Source organism: Balearica regulorum, chromosome 12, assembly GCF_011004875.1.
Source record: "Balearica regulorum gibbericeps isolate bBalReg1 chromosome 12, bBalReg1.pri, whole genome shotgun sequence".
Taxonomy (NCBI): Eukaryota; Metazoa; Chordata; class Aves; order Gruiformes; family Gruidae; genus Balearica; species Balearica regulorum.
The window spans coordinates 13,448,343-13,475,784 of record NC_046195.1 but is presented as its reverse complement, the minus strand read 5'-3'; the positions used below and the strand labels follow the sequence as shown (position 1 = coordinate 13,475,784).

The window sequence follows — 27,442 nt, the reverse complement described above, 5'->3', positions numbered from 1 at the left end:
AGGAGATATTAGTTGCCAACAACAGTCTCAAAGGAGGTTGTTTTAATTAAAAATCCAACCTTCGTTATCATTTACCGCACACTCTGGACTTAGAAGGCTTTTTGCTTTTCCCAACCTATGCTTAAAAAGTATTATAAGCATACGGCAGAAATGAGGCAAACTAGAAAAACTGCACAGTCAATTTGCTGTTTCTAAGAAACTTACAAAAAGGTAACATTACCCAATACTACCTTACAAACGGAAAGAAAAAGGTAGTAGCAGCATGGATCTACTTTTTTCACCTCTGGAAATAGAAGAGTGTAAGTCTTGTAAAAAAACCCACCAAACCAAATAAACAAAAAAAACCCAAACAAAAACCAAACCAGAAAAAAAAAAAATCTCAATTTTTTACATGCTTTAACATGCTTAAAAATACTCCCTCCCTTGCCATATTGTTAATACTACCTAATCAGCAAAATTACATGGTGCTGATAATGACTGGTTATCTCACAGAAAAAGTCATGTGATTTAATTTTAATACTAGCCAGTTAGTAACTAATTGAAAAATTTAAGACTATGGCCAGCAAGAAATACTTTTCACACAAACTATGGAGCAAGACAGTACAATTTTCAATTTACTGAATAAATGGGGATAAAGGACATATTGCCTACGGTCACCACTAACAGGCCTCAAGTCTCCCAGAATGAATTCCAGTGCTGTCCTCACTCTCCTGCAACATTATTTCAGAAAGCCTAATTTATCTAAATTCTGTTAGGATTTTTGGACCAGCTCTGCATTACTTGAACTATCAGTCAACTGCAATCCTCCACTCAGTAAACATTTTGAGATTTTTCAAACCAGCTTGATGATCAGAATTACGAATTCGTTGCACAGTATGTGTCAGAGTGCAAAAACGTAATTGTATTTGCGTTCTGAAAACCAGTAAAATTGAGAGCAGCACATTTTTTTATCTAAGGAGAAAATACAACCAACAAGTCATAATGGATAAGCTTCTATACATGTATGCATGGTCATACACATATTATGAACTACAATACATGGCAAATTTCTTAAAAAATATTATTTTGTCCATTTGGGGAACTTTGTCTCTCTTTTAAAAGTATAACACATGACATATGTCGTGGTTTAACCCCAGCCGGCAACTAAGCACCACACAGCTTCTCACTTACTTCGCCACGGTGGGATGGGGGAAGAGAATTGGAAGAGTAAAAGTGAGAAAACTCGTGGGTTGAGATAAAGACAGTTTAATAGGTAAAGCAAAGGCCGCACACCCAAGCAAAGCAAACCAAGGAATTCATTCCCCACTTCCCATCGGCAGGTAGGTGTTCAGCCATCCCCAGGAAAGCAGGGCTCCATCACGTGTAATGGTAACTTGGCAAGACAAACGTCATTATTCCCAACATCCCTCCTTTTCTTCCTCTTCCCCCAGTTTTATATGCTGAGCATGATGTCATATTGTATGGAATATTCCTTTGGTCAGCTGGGGTCAGCTGTCCCGGCTGTGTCCCCTCCCAACTCCTTGTGCACCTCCAGCCTCCTCACCGGTGGGGTGGGGTGAGAAGCAGAAAAGGCCTTGGCTCTGTGTAAGCACTGCTCAGTAATAATGAAAACATCTCTATATTATCAACACTGCTTCCAGTACAAATCCAAAACATAGCCTCATACTAGCTACTATGAAGAAAATTAACTCTATCCCAGCCAAAACCAGCACAGCATATAAACACACATAAACTAGCTCCCTTCCTGAAGGGGGATGACTAAGGAGAATTAAAAAAAAAAACAAACCAAAAACCAAACCACCACCAAAAAAAAAACCACACCAAGAAAAATGTAAGATGAAAACCAGGAGACAGGGAAGGAGAGTTTATCTGTGAGGCAGAGTGCTCATAAGTATATGACACAGAATGAAAATAGGTAAGAGTTATCCACTACTCTTGGAAAAGTCAGAATCTCTCATAAACAGTCTTTCGCTTGAAATGTGAAGTTGTAGTCACAAAACAGGACTTGCAGTATCTAGCTTTTCCTTTTTTTTTCAAATTTTGACTAAAATCTTGAAAATATTTCTGAGACTTTCTGTGTCTGATGTATGTAAAAGCCACCTTTGCCTCTATGTTACATCCTCATCACGTCAAAAAATTTCGATCCTCCCAACAAACAAAAGAACAGATCATTATCAGTGATAGAACAGCCAGAATGTGATGGCCTCAGCATAGCCTTCTCTGACAACGAGAGTATATATCCAAGAAAGCAGACAAAGCAGGAATGGCACTGCTGTGCTACACCAGTACCTGAGCAAGAACTCTTGTTCCAGATACATTTAAGGACAGAAGTCGAAGTAAAACTGCACCATCTAGTGTCTGGTCTATCCACAAGTGCAATGCATCTTTTCCCTGAATTCAAAGTTATTGTAAGAAAGATTTTTGATGGTAGATACCTAGATAAGCGTGGTAAGAAAGAACTGAAGTAAATCTAGGAAGTGTGTGATAGTAGTATAGCTTTCAAATATTACTACAGCAATAGTACCATTTTTTGCACAAAAATTTAACAGTCACAATCAGTCTAATCTAGTAGAAGGATTACTATTTTCTATATTAATATTTCTATATTACTATCTAGTGTGTCTCATTACAAACGCAAGCTGTTATGATCACGCCAAGACAACCTTACTGAAAATCAAAGAAAGCATTACAACTCAATCATATTTTCAACCAAACATCCTGAAACAGCATATAACGTATGCATTAGGATGATATATTTGGATCAAAGTACTATTCTCCAACAAATGTGTTTTTTAATCCTTAACAAATTTGCTAAATCTTCTAGAATTAATATGGTTAAAGAAATCATCTCTTGAACTCATTCAGAAAATCTCTACTTGCTGAAAAGATTTTATTGCATTTCAAAAATTAGTGAATTATGTTCTCAGGGTCAAAACAATTCACTCACACTTGCAACATAACTTTTTTTTCCTGAAAGTATTTAATCAAAAGTTAAACGTTACATTTTCTTACCTTGGCTTATTTTGTGGTAATGCCTTTGCATCAACAGCAAACATTTTGGAAACAAAGACAATAACTGGGGCTGTTCCTTCACTACTGCATTTCATAAAAGCTGAACAAACATAAAAGGAAGTTATTTGTACAATTTTTTCCCAACAGTATGGATAAAACTATGGCTTTCCATGAATTTTATAGGAATTACTGTTTATTTCCTATTTCAATGGATAATATGCTAAAGACAAATTAACAAGAAAAGCAGAAAATTACTCTAGCCTAATTATTTGATAACACTGCCTATATCTTCAAGTCTGTTTCACAATAAAATAAAATGAGCAAAATTGTAAAAATAGAAGCCTTCATAAGAAACTACATATACTCCAACTAAATATATTGGTTTGATATTTGAAGCTGAGTTCATAGGCTGGTTTAGATTAGAATAAAAAAGAGAAAGCAGCTTAGCATTAAGACAGCACTATTTATTCAGTTTCTCAAAGTATTCTCCTTCCTTTCAAACTAAAGGAGGAAGTCCTGCAAATGTCCAGATGCTCATGTCTTCAAGAAATCATAACAACTTAACTGCAAGAATGGATATTCCTCAAAGGATGAAAGATCTGCACAAAACTTACTCAATACTTACGAAATTCCCATAAACTATTTTTTTTCATTCTACTTGGAACACATTATCAAATCCAAAACCGACACAATATCATTCAAAACTTCTAACAACAACATAGAAAATAAATCATCATCTCCTACACTCCTCCTTTTTATCTGATGTATGAAAAGACTATATTGTAAAGTGCTGAGGCAAACAAAGTGCAAGACTACTACTGAAAATGAGCAAGATATTCACTAAATGTGAAGTACACTATTTTTTTCATAACCAGGAACAGTAAGATCCAAGTTTACAGGGGCAAATTTCTTCTAATTAACTTATACTGATACAGTATTGAATACTGTTTGGAGAATACAATGTTTGTAAATGTTCAGTAAAAGGATGAAAATACCAGTTGCCTCACCCCCAGGAAACAATTCATAAGAGCCTGTCAATTTGACATTCACATCTCAAACTGACATTTGAGATCTCATCCCTTTAGATTTCTTGAAGCTCTCTTCAAAACATTGTTCTATAAACACCTTTCACTACACATACAAACTTAAGAAATGTTTTTAACTGTTACAAGCTTAAGCATAGTATTTTCTTGTAATTTTTACTAAACTACCTCTTGAAATATCAGAGAACATTTACTACCTTACGACAAAATGGTATTCTGTTATATTCTGTTCAGTTAGAAAGAATGTTGGCAGAACAACAAAATCATATGTATAAGGCCTATTTATCCCCTACAAACCTATCTGAAAAGATCATTTGGGAACATTCTTTTTCAGACTACCAAATGTGGAGGAAAAACATCACTTGATTTATACAGAGCTTCCTACCCCTTAGAGGAGATCACCACATATACGTGGAGAAATAACGAGCTTTGCTCACAACTGAGCATTACATCCATATTATCAATTTCAACTTTGATTTTCCATTCTGCTAAATACTTAGTTCAGCAGTTTTCATCTGTCTTTCAGGAAAAAAACCTCAGCAGAAGTTCTCCTTTCCAAGGCACCAAAATTTTTATGAAGAACGTATTTGTAAACATAAGCTGTGTTCATGTAAGTCAAAGATCGTGAAGGAATACGAGCATCTTACGAGCCCTCCCACACCCTGTATACCTCATTACTTGCCTATACATAGCTCTTTTACTGCCTACGGGAACGTTAAACCATTGAACGTAGTCCTTCCAGTCCCTATCACAATTTTAGAGCACAGGACTTGGTGATTATCAAACTTCTCTTGCTTACTTTTGCACATAGATATCCCAATGTTCAACACAATATACTGAATATACTTCTAAACCCATTTTGAGGAGGAACTCTTAGTTAAAGCTGGAAACTCTGTCAGAACTGGTCATGAAATCATGATCTCAATGAAGTCAATGGGAAAACTTTAACTTCAAAATATCAGGATTTCATATCTTCATTTAACACTCTGGGTAAGAAAAAAACATTTGTTGCCTTGGAAGCCTTTTGGCTCTTGGTCTTATTTGCTAGCCTTTTATCATTCTGGAATATTATGAAATAATGAAGAAATCAAGTTACACCTTGAGCTATGGAAATGTCGAAGAAATACTTAATGTTTGTATTAACAGCTGAGCTACATCTTACTAACTTATCAGTAAGCAAACTACTTAGCAAGAAATTCAGCAGAATTTTTCTGTTTGTTTGTTTAAATTACCAAAAACTGGGCCCAGTTAATCAACATACTTGTAAAAATGAAATCCAAATTCAAACCCTACTGGCTAAAAATTCATGGGTTTAATATAGAAGTTGGTAAAATATTCAATTCTCAATTCTCCTGTTTAAAACCGCAACCAAATATTAACCTCATATCCTTCCAAATGCCCAGTTTCGTGTCTTAGACTTTGCAACACCTGCAGCTTGAATTGCCTAAAACCCATGAATATACGAGACTGAAGAAAAATGTATGACCATAGAAATAAGACATAATACTATGACATGTCACTGACAAACATCATCAAAACTACTACAAGTAAAATATAATTATAAATCTAAGTAGAGATTACTACCCATTGTATGATCCAAAGACAAACAAAACCACCAAGATAGAAACAATCTTCGTGTTAATGGGAGAACACCTACTCACCACTTTTGAGTTCCTGAGTTTCAGGTGGCAAAGAATCAAATGTTCTAGCTCCAACACACATCAGCTTTTCCACTCTCTCCGCAGTGATGTCAAGAGGACTGGGAAGTTTATTACATACCATGGCTAAAACACATTGCTAAGGATAGGTATTTACATATTTATATTTCCTTACTGAATGCAAATAAAAAGGAAGACAAATGCTTCAACATTTGTTTCTTTAAATCAACCTCATGCACTAACCGCCAGCCACAACAGATAGCTAAAATCCAGCTCTGTTTGTTCCAGTGCATACAGCTCCCTCTCAAGTCAGCAACTATTTCTGGCATTTATCCAAAGGCAGAATGGATAGTTAAGTAGGGGTGACTCACCCTATGTGCAACTGGGAAACTAAGAATAGCACAACGGGGCAAGAATTTAGAATTAATATTTATACATCAATAATTTGTGCATACCTACTATAATATAATGTGTATTACATTACAAATGATGAGAAGATGGTCTATACAGCAGACAAACAGCAAAGGCTGATCTTGGATTAAGAATGCATATGCCTAAAACGTAACTCCACATACTTACAGAAGCTCATGGACACAAGAGCTAAGATACACTATAAAAAGGAGATTGGCTAATCCTTCAGGAAAAACACAAACAATTGTATATAAAACTACATAATGAAAGTGTATTGTTAAAATTCCTAAAGTTTCATAACTTATTTTCATAAAAAAGGGTGTGAGCAAAAGCACGACATTCATAGAAATGTAAGGCTACTTGTAGATATGGAAATTAATATTACCAGTGAGACAATAGGTCCAGCTAGCATAGGCACATGTGAAAAAAAAACAACAAAAAAAGAACAAATCATACCAAATCACACACTGAAATATATGAGCACTCTTTGAAGTCTGAGAACTGCCAATAGAACACAAAGAAGTATCTCCCTTAAGGATACAGAGGACTGCATCAGATATTGGAAGCCACTGGCTACAAATGGCATTAAGATGAACTTTAGGGTCTGCATGCCGTGACTCCCGTGCACCAATTTTCAATCCCAAAGAGGTGACTATCTTTTCAATTTTTTCTTTGTCTCTGTAAGGAAAATAATAAACAGATAAAAAACCACAGCAGCAATATATAACAAGCATCTACAATATTCCTTGTTTGAGTATTTCAAAAATCACCATAGCACATGGAAAGAGATTCCAGGAAAACGTCATAGATCTTCTCACCTTTTCATAACAGCTTCATACAGACTCCAAATGTTGTCCAGCACCAACTGCACAAACAAAGGTTTCTTTCCTTTTGACTGGTAAAACATAAACATACAGCTAATTACCAGCAATTCCTCACTTTTACAATAGGGTTAAGACTGTACTTTTAAGTGACCATTTTCATAAAGAGCATGTAAAACCTATATTCAAAATCAAGACAGTTACCTATTTCTACACAAGATCACTACTTCAACAGTCTGTCTTATAAGAATGGTACAAGGCACAAAATAAACATGAACTTTAAAGCTGAAGGATAGGGGTTTCGATTTCAGAAAAAGAGCCTGATAAATACGGAATGTGTCTACCTTGAGCCTGGTTATCACCCTTTTTATAACTATTAATCCTCACCTATGAAAACACAAAAAAATCATCATTAAATGAAAATAGGGAAAAGCCCTTCTCCCCTCTTAACTCTTAGTGGTGGAAACGCTTAATGCAACAGAAGTGTAGTTTTTAGGCCAGGGTTTGGTATAGCATTAAATGGGATCTCACTAAGGCATAAAAGATTTTCTAAATTCCAAGCTAAACATGAATATCCTAAACCCTTAGCTGTTGAGGGACTCTTCAAATAAGACAGAGACCCACTTGCTGCTCTGGTTTCTACACCATTAGCCTTCCATTCATCTTGTGTGTTTCACTCTATGCTGAATCCTTGAAGCTGCAATGTCCCTTATTTTGTGAAAAGAGACATTTAACAGCAACTGTGAGCACTGTTAGATGAGATCTCCTCCATAAAGCTTCTGAATGGTCAATTTTGGAATGTTATCTTCTCCAAGGACTGATGCAAGGGTATCCAAGTGACTTTATACTTCCACTGATGTTGAGTAAAAATGTACTGAGGTCAATTTTCAGAATACACTATGAGGAACAGAATAAAAAAACCTCAAACAAAATAAAAACCAGGTCATATTTCTGACAATCTCCCTACCTGATCACCTTTCATTATCTTCTTTGCTTTTGTATTTAGATAATAATCTCCCCATAAAGTCTTCAGAAGTACTGCAGGCTTGATTCCAATCTTTTGGCTGTACAGTTTGGCAAAATGCTCAATACTGAAAAGAAACAAAGTGCATCTTGATAAATGTGTAATGCCGTTTCCATGTGCTTATCAGCAACAGACAGCTTACATGAAAATCACACACAAATCTCAAATCCTTGTTTTACTCTCATTTTTCCAATTGCCTTCACTTTAGCTCACATTGTTTAACACTCACACCTACAAAAATATTTAGTCATAACAGCTCAAAAATGTTACTATTTGTATGTTTTTGTTTTGTTTCAAGTCAGTTTCAGGGTTGAATTTGTTTATTTGAAACAAATATTTGCATACTAACCTCCAGGAAAAACTAAAATGCATAATACAAGAGTTCTAAATATTTATGTGATGACTCTTAAACTATGAAAGACATCCCACAACACAGTTAATCATGGTCTGTGACCAGAATGGTACAAGTTAAAAATCAAGTATTCTTTTGAGCCACACTTGAGCCAGCATGTGGTGGTAATTATTTTTTAAATAAACCACTTAGGGCATTTCTTAATTTTTGAATCACTGCTTTAATAATGAAGAAACCCCAAAAAATAGTATCAAAACTGTAATGCCAAAATTGTGTTATAAAGCCAACTGTGTTGTCCAGTGGTCCCCATGAGTTAATAAAAGCAGGCTGGTTATGACCTAAAGAGGTCACTTTTACAAAAATAACTGTTCTGTTCACCTACCATTTAAGAACAACATGCTGGCTTCTCATTTACAAAGGTGATCATAGGGTGTTTATGACCACAGGCTTATATCACAATGTAGTTCTGTAACCCATAAAATCTTAATAGCTGATGATTTACTAGTAGCTTGAGCTATCAAGTAGCTTGAGCTAAAGAAACAGCTTCTAAATTGCTTTTGAGCTTATAGTTCTACTTATCATAAAAAAGTACTCCACTGTATCATTTTCTTTAAGAAACATTTTTCTTAATGCTTAACATTCCCTGACAGCATACTTAGAATACTAATACTAAACCCAGGCCACCTCTGAACTTACCAAACCAAAAACTTAGCTTTTTGTTTTCATTTATTCCTTTCCACAGGCTTTGTCAGTATCCAAAACAAATGTAAGCTGCAAATTGCCCAATCTTTTTCCATACAGGACAAAAATAGCAGATAGCTCTAAATAATTTCAACATTTGCTGAAGCAAGCATTCATATTGTGACTCCAAATTTGAACAAGTTTGGAACACTTGCATCCCAAATACTCTGTATAACAACGGTGTACTACCACAACCCATTTTTTTCCATGGAATTTCAATGAAAAGTTACAAGTCAGGAAAGCTAAAGCCTACAGAAATCAAAATACTGTTTCCCTGCATACCATAAAACAGAAGAGTGACTGTGGGCACCATATGGGAATGGAGGACTTCAGATAAGATGCATGTTAACGTGTGGATCACCAAAGGTATCAGATAACCCTCGCTAGCCTTCAGAAATGAAAAGGTTTCCCCTCACACACATCCTCTGTAAAAATATCTCTTTCAGACTAAAGAATATTCCAACATGTCAGAATTCAAAGATTTTTTTTCAATTACCACTTACACTTTGATTTTTCAGAAACTATTATTATTCATGGCAGATAATTAAGCTGAAATAATCCATTTTATTTTCCCTTTCCTCTGCTGTGTTAAGAAATGTTTGTGTTAGACTACAACCTATGAAAGGAACCTTATTTAAGAGCTTGACTTTGACTTAAAAATCCTGGAGCTGAGGTTTTTTTAAAGGTTTTGCCATATTAAAGACATGCACCGTATTACTGAGTGCATCTTTTTAATTATATTTTCATGATGAAGACAACAACTCCACCTTGTGGTAAGCAATCAGAACACCTGTAAACTTTACAATAGCCTGCTGCTCTTTGAAACTAACTACCAGGAACAGGGTTGAAAAGCAGAACTGATCACAAACTCAAATACAGTAACCCAGAGTATTTCCTAAATTTGTTCTCTCCCGAAATTCTGACGTTTACTTGAACATCTCTGCAATGCTTTTTAGCAACTGCTGAAACAGAAATATAAAGATATTAGGTAACTGTACTGCCACAGTTTTTGGCCTAGTCTATTACAGCCTATCAAATGTCAGCAATTAATAAAATACTAAGTTTACCAGGCGAGGCTGGACACACAGTGAGCTCAGCAGCTGCTGTATAAGTAAAACAGGGGTCCCTGTCACATCGATGACAAAGCTGGTAGTATTTTCAGCTGTCCAGTGTAAATAATATGTTAGAACTGACTATATACAGTTGCATATCACAGAAAAATATAAAAACTATCTTTAGAAATAGGAAACAAATGAAAATACTTTAAAATTAACTGCAGTAATCAATTAAAAAAAGTCAGTAACTAAATCCCAGACTTACCCAAAACCCCAGCCATCAATTGCACTGGCAAACACCACATTTCCATGGTCTGGTGAAAAATAAAGATGTGAATCATCAGTATCTTCCAATCCAGCACTCCAGTCATAAATTTGATCTCCTGGTGCAGCGTCTGAAATACTTTCATTTTCTGTTTCTTTCTCAGCTCTTTCTTCTAAGACTTTAGAGGTAAAGAGTACTCCAGTGACAGCATTGATCTACAGAAGGATATGTAAAAACACCCTAAGATTTGTTCACTCTTTCACAACCCTTGCAATTAAAATGCAATTCCTTCCACCCTCCAAAATACAAAAGATTTATTTTTTTTTTTAACAAGATAGCATGCCTGTGATTCATTTTGCAATTTAAACCACAGACCTTGTGTATCTAATCCTGCCCATTTGAAGACAGCAGGAGTTTGATGAAACTAACATTTTGACTTAAACACCTTGTACTTTCCAAGTCAAAGTCAGCGACATCAGAATTGAATCAGATATAGAATACCATGTGTAATACATTTTGTTTCTCAGAACGAGAAATGGTGAAATATGAACTTGTTACTGCCAACAAACAACAGAGGAGGGCAAAGGGAAACCAGGTAGATAAGTGTTTGAAAGTGAGCTCTGAGCGGAAAAAAAAAAAGTTTGAAGGTAGCTTAACTTACAACTTAAAAGATGAATTAACTTTATCCCTGCATAAATTCACCCATATCAGAAGCATTATTTGTCTACCCTCAAAGAAGTTTAAGCAATTTAACAGGAAGTACAAAACATTCAGCATATTACTTCTAAAAATGAAGACTCTTCCTGATGACCTGTCAAGAGACATTTAATACTCTTTTCTCTATCACAGGCATTCTGAATGAACCTCAAAACCAACTAGAAATAAAATGTATCCCAATGTTAAAAATAGTGCTTGATCCCACAAAGTAAAAAAACCTGCAGTTCTGCTGTACTAAACTTATTCCATCTATAAGGCAGTGAAAATTACAGTCTCTCTCAATTAAAAAAATGGAGAAAAGGGGGAAGAAAAAGAACCTCAAAGTCTACTGTGTGAACATGACACTATAACATGAATACCTGTTCTAAGATATTCTTAAGGTGCAAGTATGCTTCCTGAGGGGTGAGCTTGAGTTCCACAATCAAGCGATCGATTTTATTAATCACCAATACTGGACGTATATTTTCTAGCCATGCTTGCCGTAGAACTGCTTGAGTCTATTAAGAAGGAAATAGTTTTTAAAAAATCCATTACAGAAAGCTTGATATCACAAAAGAGGTGGAATGATAAAGAAAATGACAATATAATTCTAAAATTTAATTAAACCTATAACAAAGGACAGGCTGACGTTCAAACCAGAAATTTGACTCCCAGAGTACAGTGTTAGTTACTACAGAATTCTGCACGATAGCAGAATTTCATAGCAAAAATGCCCACACAAAATAACCCCTCTTTATAAAAGCAAGCCACAAAAAAAAGCAATCTCAATGTTATTTTGTGTATTTTTTCACTTTCAATACCAAAAAAACACATATAAAGATGTTAAATTATCTCCCTTAAGACACTTATTTCTTTTCTATGCAAATATTTGATTACCTGAAAAATTGGATACTCAATGTTTCAATCCTATATCACTACACCCACTCCTCAGCATTGCTCAGTTCTTAGAGCACAGCTATGAAACCAAGTACCCTCTTTCACACCACAAGTACATTGTAATTTATTAGAAGGTTTGCAAAACTTCTTAAACCAGTTGATCTTTTATTTCTACAGAATACAGTTAAGACTTTGCTTTCTCTGTCTTCTCTAATATACTTTATTTCACCTGTGGACAGACTCCTTCAACAGCATCCACCACTATGATGCAACCATCACAGAGTCGAACAGCAGTAGATACTTCTGAAGAAAAATCCACGTGCCCTGGGGAGTCTATTAAATTAATCAGATACTCCTGATCACCTAGGATCAAACAATAAACCAGTATTTCAGAACAGCTTCCAAAAATATTTCTTTCAGACACCTGGTTATACTGCTTAAGCTACTATTAATTTCTAAGTATCAAATCTGCAGTAACCATTACACTTAAGAAAAACTCCAAGAGGACAGGAAGAGTGCCAGCCGCATAACATCTAGTGGCTTGTACCTAATTGGTTTTAATTTCACTCTTAATGCCAATCTTCATCTTTCAACGCCCAACTACCTTTGGAAAACTAAAAACAAAAACACATCAGCCAACCACACAAAAAGAAAAACTCTAACCCTGAAAAAGCTTGTAGTAACATTAGAAATAGATCATTAGTTAAACCACAAATCAACTGCATTACAGTGTGCATTTTAAAGATGAATCATGATAGACTATCATAAAAATAAACCCTACATTATTGATAAAATGTCTCATTTCAACATTGTGATTTTTTTAGAACACACTTTTAACTCCATATTACTAAAATATCTTCAATATATCAATACAGGAGAAGTTTTCAATATTTTCTACACTACTCCCCAAACAAATTCTGCTTAGCAGAGACTCTAGTCAACTTTTGATGAACTCACTGCATTTATCATCAGCCATAATCAAAATAAGATCAAACAACTTTCCTGTTTAAGAAGCTGTACTGGAGTCTAAATTTCAATACAACAGAAAAACAACAGACATAAAAGGTTCTAACCATTAAAAGCAAGGTCATTTCAGAGTCCAAATAAACCAGCCACAGTTTACAATACTTAGCTAGAAGCTCGTTGATTTCAACTCTTTTTTATAATCGGTTGTAACCAAAAAGAAAAAACTAATGGTGGCTTTTCTGTTGATGCAATCTTTCTGTTACTCTTTTTTCTGCACAAGACTGTTAGTAATGTATTTCATGTTTTTCATTCACCTAGCTGCGGATAAGACTGGTGAGGAACATCAAGTATCAACAAAGATGAGACTGTAACTACACTATAAAAAACCCTCTGAACAATTCATAGCAGAGTGTAACAGGCACCTTGACACAGAAGTCTTGTAAAGATAAAATTCTATAAAATAATTCAAAAATTCGTTCTTTTTTGAAAGATCTTGCCTTTCAGTGACGTTATTTCAAGACTTAAGATCAAAATATAAAGATTGAGATGTAAAATAAAAAGATAAAAGCAACTACAATTGCCCCCAGTCACAGATACAATTGAAGTTGGTTTTCCTAACCCCGAGGTAGAACTTGATTATTTTGGTTAACAGTTGAATACACATTGAAGTCTTCGCAGAAACATGACCTAACACTGAGAAACACAAAAAATCTCAACAGCAACAATGAAGAGACAGGGAAAATTAACAAAGAATATATTAAAGTTTATACTTGCCAGCATCAATGGCTTACCTTTCACAAAGTGCAATGAAATTGCACTAGATTTCATTGTTATTCCTCGGACCTGTTCATCTTCTCTACTGTCTAGATATCTCAGCTGAGTACAAAAACAAAAAAGGAGGTGATAAATCTGTTGAATTATCTTCACAAGTTACTTATCAACTGCCAAAGACTATGACTGCGAGAAAATGAGGTTTAGCAAGACTGGGAGTGGAATTTCCTTAATCATCACTGATTTATAATCCCAGCACATACCGACCAGAATTCTGTTAAAAATGACAGTATAACTCTACCTTTCCTGCCAAGCGGCTTGAGATTATTCCATTGCTAGATATTAGACAATCAGCTAGAGTAGTTTTGCCTGAAAAGAAAAATAAATTACTTAGTTTAAATTCATACAGACAATAGAAAAAGATGCGACAATATTATGAATGCTGACAACAGTGTTCTGAGATACCAACATTAAGAAAGTCTTTAAAATGCCATAAAAGTACAAGCTAACTTTAAAAAAAATAGATCAGATAGCTTCACCTGTTAGGTACAAACTAATTTATTCTTGAAGAGCAGATGCAACCTTACCTGTCACGACCAGAAAAGCAGCTGAAATAACAAACCATACATCAGAACCTCAATATATCACACAACTAGGCAAAAGATTTGTATCCTAACACGAGTATTTATTATTTCCACCTATATAACAAACCTCTTCTATTAAGTAAACATAGAAATATAACAGCCTACCTCACACATGCATATATTTAATTCATGCTAACATTCAGCATCACAAAAGTAGAAAACATTCGGTTCCAAGTATTCCAGATTATTCTAGTGTAATGCTCTCTTAAGTTCTAAAAGATAAGCTGCATCAGGCAAAAGAAATGCACATAAAGCAAAATTACTTCTCAGAATCAGAATTAAGACAGCTTAAACCTAAATCCGTGCAAACCTACTGCTTTAAAACAGCAACCAAAATATCTCACCATCATTCAAACTAACACACACACAAGTTTTCCTCACAGGGTGTTTGCCAGTGACAACCACCTGCCTTACCATGATCCACATGGGCTAATATACAGATGTTCCTGATTCCAGAAGTCTTCTTCTGGAGGCCAACCATCTTTTCCACACTTGTGAGGACCATGGTTCACTAAGTCTGGGAACGGAGGAAAGCATTTTAAGAGGCAACTTAAGAAACAGCTTTTTTAATTTATTTTCTTTTTTAGTTATGTAAGTTGTGACGAGTTACTCATCAGGGAAACCTCGTCTGACACATGGAGTGCGTCACGTTCCACAGCCACCATCTGTACTACTACACCTCGGAGCCCAGAAACTTACAAATCACGGGGCACGTTTCTCTGTTTAACAAGAATCAGGAATTTGGGGGGTTTAGTCAGTTTTTCGTTAAGCACACACCCGAAGGCGCCCCGGAGAGGCACAACCGCACGCTTTATGCTCAGGCCGCGCCAACGCGGAGGCTGCCCTGCCCTCCCCGTCCCGCCTTCCCGTCCCGTCCGTCCCAGCGCTCCCCCGAGGCTGCTCCCGGCCCTCCGACGCTTCCGTTGCGCACAGCCGCCCCAGGGACCGGTGCCCCGGAAGGGGACCGCGGCGAGGGGTGAGGGGTGCCCTCAGGGCCGGGGCTGAGGGGATGAGGCGGGAAAGGAGGGGGTACGCCGCCCGGCCCTGTGCGCGCGCGAGGCCGGTCCCGCGCGTCCCGACCCCCCCCCCCCCGCCGCCAAACGGCCCCTCACGAGATGGGGGAGGGGAACACCCCACCTTCGCTCACTCCCGGCGTCGCGCCGCCCGTACCCGGAAGCTCGCGCCCGTTCCTCCCCCGGTGCGTGACGCCGGACGGAAGCCGGCGGAGGCCCTTCACCGCGAGAACGCCGCCGTTGCCACGCGACGGAGCGCTTCCTTAGTTACCCCCGGCGGAGAGGCGGAGGCGGCCGCAGGGAGCATGAAGCCGCCTCGGTGTCTGTGTGAGATTTGTACCTGCGGGTAAGCAGCCCCGCCGGTCGCCGCCGTCTTCGGGGAGCGGGGGGAGGCTTCGGGTCCCTGGGAGGGTGTCCCTGCAGGGGGATAGCGGGCGCTCCCCCTCAGCGCTTCGCGCCCTCCCGGCGCCACCCCACAGAAACACCCCTCGTCGTGTGCCCCCTCCTCAGCCACCCCGGGCTGCGCGGGGACCCCCGCGCCTGTCGCGGCTGGTATTTTTAGCAGTGGGAAGGCAGCAACTGCCTTTCGACGTTCTCCTTTCAACAGTTTCTGGATTCCCTTTTTTCTAAAAGGGATCTTCTCAGTAAATACGAATATGTTCATGTTTACATCAGGTGGGGGGAAAGGCAGATCTTAAATGCATTAAAACAGAAAAGAAAGGGGAGTCTTTCAAAGCCAGCTAGACAAAACCTCAGTATCAGGCTTTTCCATAAAGCAAAGCCAACTCTCACTGAAGGACCGCCCCCAGGAACCCTCAGAAGAGTTCCGGCTAAATCAGCTGTGACAGAAACCTGTGTAAGCACTACAGCCTTTAAAACAGATTTAACATATCTGCCTTTCTAACATCACTTCCAGTAATACTCTGCACTGCGAAGGGAAGCCTGACTATTTCTTTACATTCAGTGATCCCATATGGAGACATACAGTTCATCATTGTACTATAGCCTCTTTGGCCCAGGGTGGCTGGCATAAAAGGGTACAGCAGGCAACGCTTTTGTTTAGAATTACTATTACAGGTCTATAAGCAATATTATCAATGCCATAGGTAAAAACATACACAACCCAGGTTTCCCAACATCATAAGGGATTTAAACTTTGCAAAATTCAGATATATGTTTATAGGAGTCAGTGTTGTTAACATTTTTAATTTCTTCTCTGTTTACTTAAACAAAAAAAATCAAACCAACCCCCCCCCAAAAAAAACCCAAAGAAAAATAATCATCCCAGGATTTTCATCCTAGGATTCAAAGATTATGTCTTTAATATAAAAAAAATAAATAAATTAACAACTACATACCAGGAGAGTCATCATAAGATTACAAGAGTGTGATCGTTACCTATTGTAAGTACAGGGCCACCCCTACGGCTGCAAAGTGCACCATGATCTACAGGTTTCATTTCAAGGTATGTATAGCTTATGTGTATCTGTATGGGATCTGTCTGTTCATCAGCCACTTTTTTTTGGTTTTCATCTGTAGATGGAGATGAGGGACAGGCAGTGTGTAAAGCTTCTTATATTCTTTGGCTAAGACTGGGTGTAGTTTACCCCATAAATTTGTTTCAAAAGTCCTAGATTAACGAAGAGTTGGAACACATTGTTTTCATGATGATATAACAAATCTGGCTCAGGCTCAAGTATAAAGATAATGAGAAAAAACAATCTGACAGCACAAAATGAGGTCCAACTCAACTGAAAATTATCTCAATTCAAAAACCCAGTTTAATAATATGAATAACTGAATAAAGCATGCACAAAACTCATGGTTTAAAATAAACAGCACTGAAGTTTTTACAGTCAGTAAAATCTTAAGCCATTATTGGTTTAGGCAGCACATTGTGTTTGCTTCAGTGTAGCTGTAGTTTCTGTTTTTAGGGGAAGACTGGTTGCTTGGCAGTGTAACCTGGATATTGCAATGCATACACATTTCAAAATAGAGATTTCAAAGCAAAAAAAAAAAAATCTAATATTTTGTAGACGTTATCATTTAGCTATTTGCAGAAAATTTTGTGGAGATATAGTTACAGTTTACTTTTAAATAATAAAATAGAAGGAAACAATCTTTCTTAACTGTTCACAGAAGAAAAAAACACTTGGAAAAATATTACAAATACAGGGGAGGAAATTCAGTAAGACAGAACTTTATTCTTGCTACAGAAAAGTGAGAAGAGCCTCCAAAATTCCTGAATTACTTTTTTTTGCATTGTGACGTACACAATCCACTCATTAAAGGCTCATATCTGAGTGCTAGTGTTCGTACTTAGGGGTTGCAACCTTGCACTCTTAATCAAATAATTGTTACAAGATTTTAAAGAATATTTTTAATAGATCCCGTCTTATTAGACCGAATCACTTTTTGTGCCTATTAGGTGTTCTTTGTCAAAATCAACAAATAATTGTAATGCCAAAAACCACTGGAAGCATACCCAGTGCGGTGTGCTCAAAGATCAATTTGCAAAATAGGTCCAATGCTGGGGACTTTTCCATTTTTAACTGACATAATTTCTAGTCTCTTGAGCTTACGACTTTAAGACTTTTGCAGTAACATAAGATGCTGCCAAGGCAGTATGGTGATCATTTTCAAGCTCCTGTGGTAGAGATGTAAGGTTGGTTGGAGTGTTTTTTTAAGAAGCCACAAAAATGTTCTCCAAGCTGCGCTGTCTGGAGTAATGGCTGGATCCTGTATTGTTTCCTAAGATACTCCAGATCCATTTCTTATTTTAGAAATGGTATGTTTTTAATGTGGAGAACGTATAAGATAGTCTTACTTAGGATTTAGCCATAAAGAGAAGGAAATATTTTTATTTTCTTATTTCCCACAGGTTCCAAATGTGTAAACTTAATACAAGAGAAAGCTACCCCTTGCCTAGCAAGTACAGTCAGGCTTCAGATCACCGGCTCAATAGAAATGTCTAGCGGTAAATACAGGATGTTAGATCTGGCTTCCAAAGGAAGAATGAAGCCTCTGAGTTAGATGAACTCTCTGCACTCAAGAATAGTATTTGTCTACTATAAAAGATAATCACACCATAGAAAAACATAGAAGTTTAGTTTTGAGAGATAAAAATAAATTACTGCTTTATCTTCTTCTCAACCTGTCAGCCTTTCCCCATTTATTGCAATTTTGTTATCATTATCATAAAAAAATCTAGATTCCTGAATAAATGTAAGTTAAAAGGAAAGAGGGAGATTTCTGTAACATGTGGGATATTTAAGCCTTCATACCAACCACATGTAAATACATGCTAAACCCAATTAAAACTACCAGGTCTCCTGTCAACACTAGGAAAGTAGCATCTGTACATAATTTCTGTCTTTCAGACCATAGCATGTGCACTGGCAGTTAAAAAATAAAAACTTTTGAGTTATGGGTTTTGTTTGTTTGTTTGTTTTTAAATAGGGTTTTTTATGATGATAAACATTAAACTTTTCTCATTATTAGTCTAGTTGTCTGGGAGAAAAATCCTTTGTGGGAAAATTTCAAGAGTCTTGCTAGCATTGTATAAAAAAACAACTGTAAGTATGCCAGATCCTAAATAAGTGAAATTTAACATCATTCTGTTAAAATAATCAGAGCAACAGCATTTGGCACTAGAGAGCCCATATACTGTCAGTTTTATTTAGCTGAGATTCTGTTCAGACCTTATGCAAGCCACAAGATAGCTAGTGTCCCTCAAAGAAGGGGAAGAATAATAATCCATCAAAGTAGGCATCAGTCAGTCATGGAGGAAGGCATATTCTCACCAAATTCATTTGAGTCATCAGTATCTCTGGGGTTGAACTTAAGATAGCTACAAGTTTAAAATAATCAGTGACTCAAGGAGTTTTGGCCAAATCGTAAGCAATATATTTCACTTATCAGAGCTGTAATCTGTCTTCTCTGATGGTTCTTAGCAGCGTCTCTCTAAAGAGCTGTGATGCCCTATGTAATCAGTTTTATAAAATTATTATCTAAATGAAAACTTTTGGTTTAGCAGTTGGACAACAAACAAAAGTAGATTTATCGGTTAACTGAAAAACTGCTAATCTCTTCTCCAAGTCAAATTCACATTGATATTAAGGTAATTTTACATTTAATTTTAGGCCCACTGAAACTTCTTCCACAGCACAGAGTAGAATGTAGGATCTTCCTGAACAGTCTCATCTGAATCCAAGTAATTTTATGCATAGTTAGTGGCTGTTCAGAATTATTTCCCATGCTAGAAATGACTGGGATCAAGGACATTTTTGATTCAGCAATGAATTCTAATGCCATTAAAACAATGTGTTTCCTTGGAGAGATATATTAGATTACTTTCACCTTTGTGTTGAATCTGCCAAGAGCTACAGGCCTACTTCGCAAGTGATTATTTTTCTAGTATCTAGTTCTGTTTGTAGCATGACCATTCAGCAACACGGGGGATATACTGACAATATTGCCTAGAAACTAGTGACAGTTAAGTCTTTAAAGACTGCTGATACCAAAAGAAAGAAGGTGGGTTTTTTGGTGATTGGTCTTTTGGACCAGCTTATTGCAAACTGAAGATTGTCAAAATGAAGTTTTTGTAGATGAATATTGTTTGTTTCAAACTCCTTTGAATTTTATGCCTAAAATATCTGAAGAACATTATAATTTGATACCCTATATTTCAACTAGTTTTCAAAACATACATTCAATGGTTTTAGTTTCTGCATAGCTGTTACTTTGAGATGCTACATGAGACAGCATATGCTGTTTATGTTAACTGACAAAAATATTACGAAGGTGGTAACTGAATTTCATGAAAAATGTAGTGGCAGGCAAACACCGTGCTGAGAAATAGCATACACTCACCTCCTTGTTTTCCTACCTTTCCTGTTCTTTCCCTCTTCTTCCTTTTTCCTTTCCCTGCTCTGTTCTGGATAGGTCTTTCAATTGTTACTTGACTATCGGTTGACTTGATTGAAAAGGAGAAAGCACCTGAGGCTTTGAAAGGATCTGTCGTCTTAGACAGGGCTACTTCATTTCTCATTTATTGAGCTACTGAGCTGGCAAAGTCTGGCAGCTCAAACTAATACCAGCTTCAGGGATCTCCAGTTCCAGATAGCTTCTTTTAGTGTTTTTTTCACTTTACTTTTCCCAGCAGGAGTCCTTTGTGTCTGTTCCTGTATTCTATTTTACCTTGCTTTAACTTATTTTTTTTTCCTTTTTGGTATTCAGTGCTAGCTAAATTTCTCTACAGACCTTTGAACTATTGCTTGGGTATCTAGTTTCCTGAAACTTGAATTTATTTGTACCCAGTAAGACCTGTACAATTCTACCCTTCTTGTTCTTTTGTTATTTTTGCTTTTCATGTACAGAATTTTACAAGACTCATTTATTTAAAAAACTATTTCTTGTTATTTCCCTTTGCTTATATCTGAACCAGTATTGCAAGTTGCCAGCCACAAGTAGGCGAAACATATTTCATTATATATCTCCTTAAAGGAGAGATTAAATAATAACCATGAGTCAGTCAGTATAATATTTTGAAACTGTGCTTGAAACAAGCTACTGGAGAGATGTAAGTGCGTTATGTAAATTAGAATGATTGTGAAAAGATTTTCAAAGCAATATAGAAAATGCGTACATTTTTATTTCATGCATAATTTACACAAAACAACAAGGTATAAATAATAAATTAAGTCATGATGTTTGTCTTTACACCTTTTAACACAATGGTGTCATTAAAATAGGCATCAATGACAAGCAGGTGTAGTTGAAATAAAACCTATTAAGAAAAACAGATGTCATTACTTCTAAACAAACATAGGGTTTTGATAGAGGATTTCGTCAGTCCTTGGGAAAAAAAGAATTGAAAAGTCAGAAATGGCCTGCAGAGCATTAGAAGTGAAGATGAGATTTCACACTACTAAAATTTTAATCAAAAAGGGTTAACCAAGAGTTGTGGTGAAAATAGGTGAGCAGATGCACAGAAATAAAAAGACAAGCAATGAGGGAAAACAGTGAAAAAGAGACAACATGAGAGGAGAAATGAAGCATAGTTAGTTATTTTTACAAAGACGACTAGTAATATCTTTAAAAATTAAAAAAAGAGAGGAAAGTGCGTCTTGGCAGTAGCATCATTTAGAGGATTGAGATCAACTCTATCCATCCTTTGTATTCTGTACTGAGGACTAACTTGCATACTGATACTGTTTATTACTGTATTGGTATACTGTGCTCTGGGATCTGTGCCATCAGCACAATATTTTGTGGTTTTATCACTCAGAAAAGGTTTTAAGCAAAAGCTCCTGACATTGTTCCATCTTCCCCATTTGTTATTCACTCCCAGTAGATAGGGTATGGGTTTTCCCCTTAAATGAAACTATTCAAAATGATCTCATCTGATGTGTTTCACCCAGGCGCCATCGCTGCCCTCATAAACCCACAAGGATTTATGATAATGGACAACAGCCGTGCCTCACAACAGAGTATGTGGAAAAATATCCCAAGTATAGCAACATCTCTCCTCCCCGGAGCCTTAAGCCGAAACAAGAGTACCAAGTGCATCGTGGGAAAATGGAAGGAATTACAACATTTAAGTAAACATTTTGAAGCAATGTGTTTTACAATTACTCTATAAAGTTTCTCATGCTTTCTCATTTAAGGGGGGACTGAACATTGTATTGCAATCATTTTCAAAATGCAATCATTGTATCCTTTACACTTTTAGTATATTTAAAAGTATAAACTTTGAATGTAGAAATACAGTTACCACAAAAAGGTCATAAAAAGTAGTGAAGCATGCATACAAAAAAATTTGCATTCTTTACAACATCCTTTAACCTGTCAAAATAATCTAAATTTTTGTCCTGTTTTCAGCCTGTTTTGGAAATCTAGGTCTTATCAAGCCTGAAAAAACTGGCAAGCTGGGGAACTTTCTGTAGTACATGTGTGGAATCTAAGATAGTGGGGAAATGAAACCTTAAGAAAAAGAAAAAGGAATTTTTTTTTATTTAGACAGTTCTAAATTCTTAGGAGTTTGAAGCAAACCAACTGTAAAAGGGTTCAGTAGGTTTGTCCTGTCACTGCAAAGACTCTGACACTAAGCTTACAAAATTAAAGAGCATCTTTCAAAGAGTTAGAAAAAGACATCACTCATTAATAATGCGACTGGAGCATAAACATTTACTTTTTCCATTATTGTTTTTCTTTGAAGCTATAGGGGCAACAGGTGAGATTTCTTTATTTTTTTATGAAAAAACAGAAGGGACATACATAGAAAGGCCAAATGCTCTTCTGCGAGATAGATTGTGTACTGCATATACTGTTTAAACACCTACATATGTAATATACACCCTTTTAATATAATGTGCCCATATAAAAAAGGTGAAATGCTGTTTCTGGTTATATTCCATTCTCCTCATGCAATTAGTAAATGCTTCCACTTGTAGTAGTTCAATCTCTGCTGTTGCTTTCTGGATCATTTCTTTGTAAAATTACATCAACTTTTTCTACTCTCAGACATTTTAAAGAATATTTTTAAACTGGCAATGAGACTCGGAGCGTTGAAAAATTTGCTTCACCACCTACCTTTGAATAAAGGCTGTGTCATGCATCAGAGACCCTAGATTTATGTACTATGATTTTCTTTCCTCCTTGCTATCCTTCTAACATACAGCATCAGATTGATTTTTCAGAGTAAATATTATAAGTCATTGCTTTTCCATATAATGGAAAGATGACAAAAGTGAATCCATCAGAAAAAAAAAAAGTTTTTTAACAACTGTTTCCTTTTTCTCCAATTCAGATCTGATTATTTACCGTATGATATTGTGAAGCGACCTTTTCAGGTACAAGAAGAATATAAACCAAAGATGGGAAAGATAGAACTGGGAACCACATACCAGAAAGATTATAATGCTCATAAAGTACAACCAGTGACATTAGTAAGACCTCTAGAGAGAAAACACACTACAGGAGGAAAATTGGATACCATACCAACCTATCAAGGTAATAATATATGCCGCCTTTAGAAAGAGAAATAACCAAGATGAAGGTAGTATTCTGAATTATCTATATTAGAAACTGGATTTCTTAGTTTGGACCAGAGAGTAAGACATAATAGAAAGCAGGTGATAATCCCTTAAGATGTTCAGCACTCTGGTTGTTTAGAGGTAACATTTATTGGTTCTAAACAAAAAGCCTTCTCTAAGGTTTTCTTGGCTAGAAGGAGAGAAATTCTAACATACACTTGGTTAGGCTATCTCAGGCAAAAGTTGGTTGTAATTGAAGTGCCAATATATCTTTCAGATAGTTTTAGCTCATGTAACACATGTTTTTCCACAGAGTAGGTCAAAAGTTGATTTTAGATTTCTTTCTTGTATACTGTATAACTTGCATATCAACCTAGTAATGATCTGTTTTGACACAAATTATTCTATTACAATGGTTCAGCACAAAGGCATTAAATCCCCTTTTAATTCATTTTGGCAAGCGACCTTGGTATACTTTATACAAATAGAAATTTGTATACATAAAATGTGTTACTGAATTTATTACATGTATTGCGTTGTAGCCCCAGTTAAAAGTAAATAGAAATAAATTATATGATCTACTAGAGTGATGAAAATCAAGATGTTTCTGATTATGAAGGCCAATGGTATCCAAAAGAGAGTTGAAATAACGAGAATCAGATATGGCTACTAAAACAGGAAGTTAGAATGCTTGGTGCAAAATGAGCAGAGGAGAGTGTGCAGTGACAGCAGGAGTTGGAAGGATAAAATTTTGGGAAAAAAGGCTCTTAAAAATCCAGTTATTTCACTAGCTTCTTTAAGCTTAGGCCTATGTTAGATAGAAATACATTTATATAAATACTTTATATTTATTAATTGTAAATAATTTATAAGGAAATTTAAATATTTCTATTTAGCCTACATGTAAGTCGTAAGCTGGCAAATAATGAATAATTTAGCCTAGTCTCAGCATACAACTAAGCATGCAACTGCTTCATTTAAAATGTATGCTAGCAGTTCAACAGGGAGTAAGGTTCAAAGAGTGAAAAAACACTGAAGCTGAAGTACTGTGATTGCAAGACAACAAATTGATTTCAACTCCCGTGAAGAAGTTTAGACCAGACAGTAAGTTTTGTAACTATAACAGAGCAGTCTGTTAGTAAAAAAATCCCAGAAGCAAAGAAAAAAAATCCCAACAAGCTTTAAGATGATCTAATGTTGATATGGAAATTGAGAGAGAGAATTCTCCCAACAGTAGTGAACATGACCCATTGACCTATACATTTCCTTTGTCTTGTATATTTGCATAAAGATATTGTATATAAAACCTGTATATGGCTATTTTCTGTATAGAATGCACACTGAATATGTACACAAACACGCAGATAACATTATCATTCTTCCTTGCTTCCATTTTCTTTGTTTTGCAAGATTTAATACCAGGAGAATTTGGTTTAATTTTAAAGGAATGGTCTTAAGTAATAACACTTGTATGGTGAAGTTTTGTTTTTGCCTTAAAGATGACTATAGGTCATGGGAAGTTCAAAGAAGGGAAACTAGTAAGGTGGAGCATATATACCATCCACTTACAGTGAAGTTTGGAAATTCTACTACGTTTCAAGATGACTTTGTTCCTAGGGAACTGAATCCCAGACAAAGTTTTAAACCTCCTTGTGTAGCCAAGTTTTCAGACGTGCCTTTCGATAGTACTACTAGCCATCGCACTTCTTATGTTGCTCATCAACTGGAACCAAAATTCATAAGATCAACAGAAGAGTACAAGCCAAGCAACCAACCCTTTGAAGATCTCACAACCCACCGGAGTGATTTTAAAGGGCTACCTGGACAACTTGCAAAAAGCTGCAAGCCTGAAAATGCAAAAGTTGGATCCAATGCTCATTTTAATGGAGTCACTGAATTCCAGGATCGTTTTCAGCCATGGTTGGTCTCCTTGCCTGAGGTCCGCAGAACAAGAGAGTACATTCCACGCACAGGCAACATGGATTTTAACTCCATAAGCCACCTTGATTATGTTAAGCATGAGATTTCTCCTGCTGTCCCCATAAGACCGGTTTCTAATGGAAGAAGAACCAATGCCCCTTTTCAAGGGAATACTACTACAAAGGAAGACTTTAAAGCTTGGGGCAGCTGTCGGCAAGAGATTACTAAGAAACAACAGGAAATTCCAAAACCTACAGGAAAATTTTATGATTTAACTACTTTCAAATCTCATTACATACCACATCAGATCATTCCAGCTCAAAGTTTCAAACCTGTACATGCTGTAGTTCCTAATTCAGCTCCTTTTCAAGATGAAACTATGTATCGCACAGAATATACTCCAAAGAAACAAGAGATTTGCCCAGCAAATTATCCATCTCCTCCAGGTTATGTCTATGTAAACACAGATTCTCATGGTCACAAATTCTTCCGTCAGTTTACTCCAGAATTTTCTGAGTCAAATAGTAATGCTATTCCAAAGGAAGTGGCTGTTGTGTCATAATACTTAAATGCAGTATTTCAAGCATCCTGGTGAAATAATTGGAATCCTACTTGCTCATTTTTTCTTTAAATAATACGGAAAGCAAATTAAATAATGCAAATTCTGATTTTAAAAGCATTTAAACTAATAGCTGGAAGAAAATCAAAGCAAAACCAGACGTTTATTACAAAACTAATAATAATGATTTGCCAATTTTTGTAGAAATAATGCATCTTACATGGAATCTATTCTTTTTTTATCATGCATTCTCCATCTCAAGCATATGTATTGTATGTTTAATTCTTTCAGATTTTCTGCAAATCAAATGATTGTATTTGTGAAATAGCAAGTATCTTTTGATAATAACATTTTTCATAGTAAGCAAATAATGTTATAGTGATCTAAATAATTAGCTCATCAGTCTAGTTTTTCATCTCATCAGTACTTTCAGTAATCTGATAAGATTTTTTTCTTTACATTTTGCTGCCCAAATAGCATCCCATGACATCTAGACATTTCTAAAAAACTTGTTTTAGCTTTAGTCATCATTACTTTTCCTTCATTCAGTTCTGAGGAGAGTATAAAGGTCACACTGTAATTTCTGATAGCAATTAACAAGAAGAAACCATGCTTTTTTTCTGTACACATACTTCAAATCACTCAGACATAAAAAGCAGGTCATTAGACTCTGTTTCCTAGTTTTCCTGATAGTGCTTTTTCAGCCTTACTTCCAAGGGAAACAATGCTGATGCAAAGATTTGGACCCATTGACACACTAAGTGTGTGTCCTCCCCACCTCAATAATTTTTAAACCCAGTGTGCAAGTTCAATCAAATTTCACGAAGCAATTTCACAGATGATTGTTTTTCGAGTTTCTAAGGTAGATGGTGAGGTTGCAGAGAGCACCGGGCTCAATAAGTTAACATCCATCCACCACAGATTTTGATCCTATCTGATTTTTAAAGCTAAACAGTCTGTTATCACTGCCAAAGTTCACTGCAGAGGTAGTCTGAGGGGGAAAATGGCAGAAAGCTGAAAAGGTGTATGTAGAGATAACAGAAAATAGTGTAAACTCAGTTAAAAAAAGAAATACCAGCCAAGATGCAGAAATCGCTAGACAGCCTGGCTTCAGTCTGCTCTTCAAAGAATTACTTGTTACAAATACACAGAAAACAAAATTTTTATAGAAATTGTACATGCACTGATTATGCTTCTGTATGAGATATTTACTATTTCCTCTATATATCTTTACCTGATTTTGGGAAATCTAGATGAACTGATTTCAGTCCTATTATGTTCATGATTTAAACAAGTCCCAATAAACAGTTTCATGATTAACAGTATTATCATGTTCTATCACAGTACTGCAGTATGATTTTTTCCACTATGGCATATTTTGTATGCATTGGTATGGGGCAGTCATTTGGGTTCTGAAGAATTATGTGCTAATACTTCATAAATCATCAATAAAAGGACTAAGATCAATGATGGAAACATGTTGAAAGCAAGAACTGGATCATATGCAAGGAACAAAGCTGAACTGAAGATATTAGCTGTGCCTAAAAGCATTGCATGA

At 36.2% G+C, this 27,442-nt stretch overlaps 2 protein-coding genes across 2 annotated transcripts in view; one reads left to right on the top strand and one right to left on the bottom strand.

Moving 5' to 3' along the window:
- Window positions 1-15,570, bottom strand: part of EFL1 (elongation factor like GTPase 1) — a 77,200-nt gene extending 61,630 nt beyond the window's left edge. Inside the window, exons 1-12 of the mRNA XM_075764068.1 lie at window positions 15,494-15,570; window positions 14,771-14,873; window positions 14,014-14,081; window positions 13,733-13,817; window positions 12,205-12,338; window positions 11,459-11,596; window positions 10,383-10,597; window positions 7,913-8,036; window positions 6,943-7,019; window positions 6,666-6,802; window positions 5,717-5,839; window positions 3,013-3,112 (exon numbers count right to left, since the gene is read on the bottom strand). Of these exons, the coding sequence (XP_075620183.1) occupies window positions 3,013-3,112; window positions 5,717-5,839; window positions 6,666-6,802; window positions 6,943-7,019; window positions 7,913-8,036; window positions 10,383-10,597; window positions 11,459-11,596; window positions 12,205-12,338; window positions 13,733-13,817; window positions 14,014-14,081; window positions 14,771-14,861 (1,292 nt within the window). The 5' untranslated portion in view covers window positions 14,862-14,873; window positions 15,494-15,570. The remainder of the gene's footprint in view (window positions 1-3,012; window positions 3,113-5,716; window positions 5,840-6,665; window positions 6,803-6,942; window positions 7,020-7,912; window positions 8,037-10,382; window positions 10,598-11,458; window positions 11,597-12,204; window positions 12,339-13,732; window positions 13,818-14,013; window positions 14,082-14,770; window positions 14,874-15,493) is intronic.
- On the top strand, window positions 15,519-27,222 carry SAXO2 (stabilizer of axonemal microtubules 2). The gene is made up of 4 exons (XM_075764072.1): window positions 15,519-15,715; window positions 21,792-21,971; window positions 23,180-23,382; window positions 24,905-27,222. The coding sequence occupies exons 1-4, from the start codon at window positions 15,675-15,677 to the stop codon at window positions 25,885-25,887; spliced, it is 1,407 nt and encodes a 468-aa protein (XP_075620187.1). The 5' UTR covers window positions 15,519-15,674; the 3' UTR covers window positions 25,888-27,222.
- The last annotated feature ends 220 nt before the right edge of the window (window positions 27,223-27,442 follow it).

Excerpts from the sequence above, each read along its gene's own strand:
- SAXO2 (XM_075764072.1), top strand. The coding sequence starts at position 15,675 with ATGAAGCCGCCTCGGTGTCTGTGTGAGATTTGTACCTGCGG. Across the intron at positions 15,716-21,791 it reads TGTGAGATTTGTACCTGCGG|GCGCCATCGCTGCCCTCATA; the intron begins GTAAGCAGCCCC and ends TGTTTCACCCAG. Across the intron at positions 23,383-24,904 it reads TACCATACCAACCTATCAAG|ATGACTATAGGTCATGGGAA; the intron begins GTAATAATATAT and ends TTTGCCTTAAAG.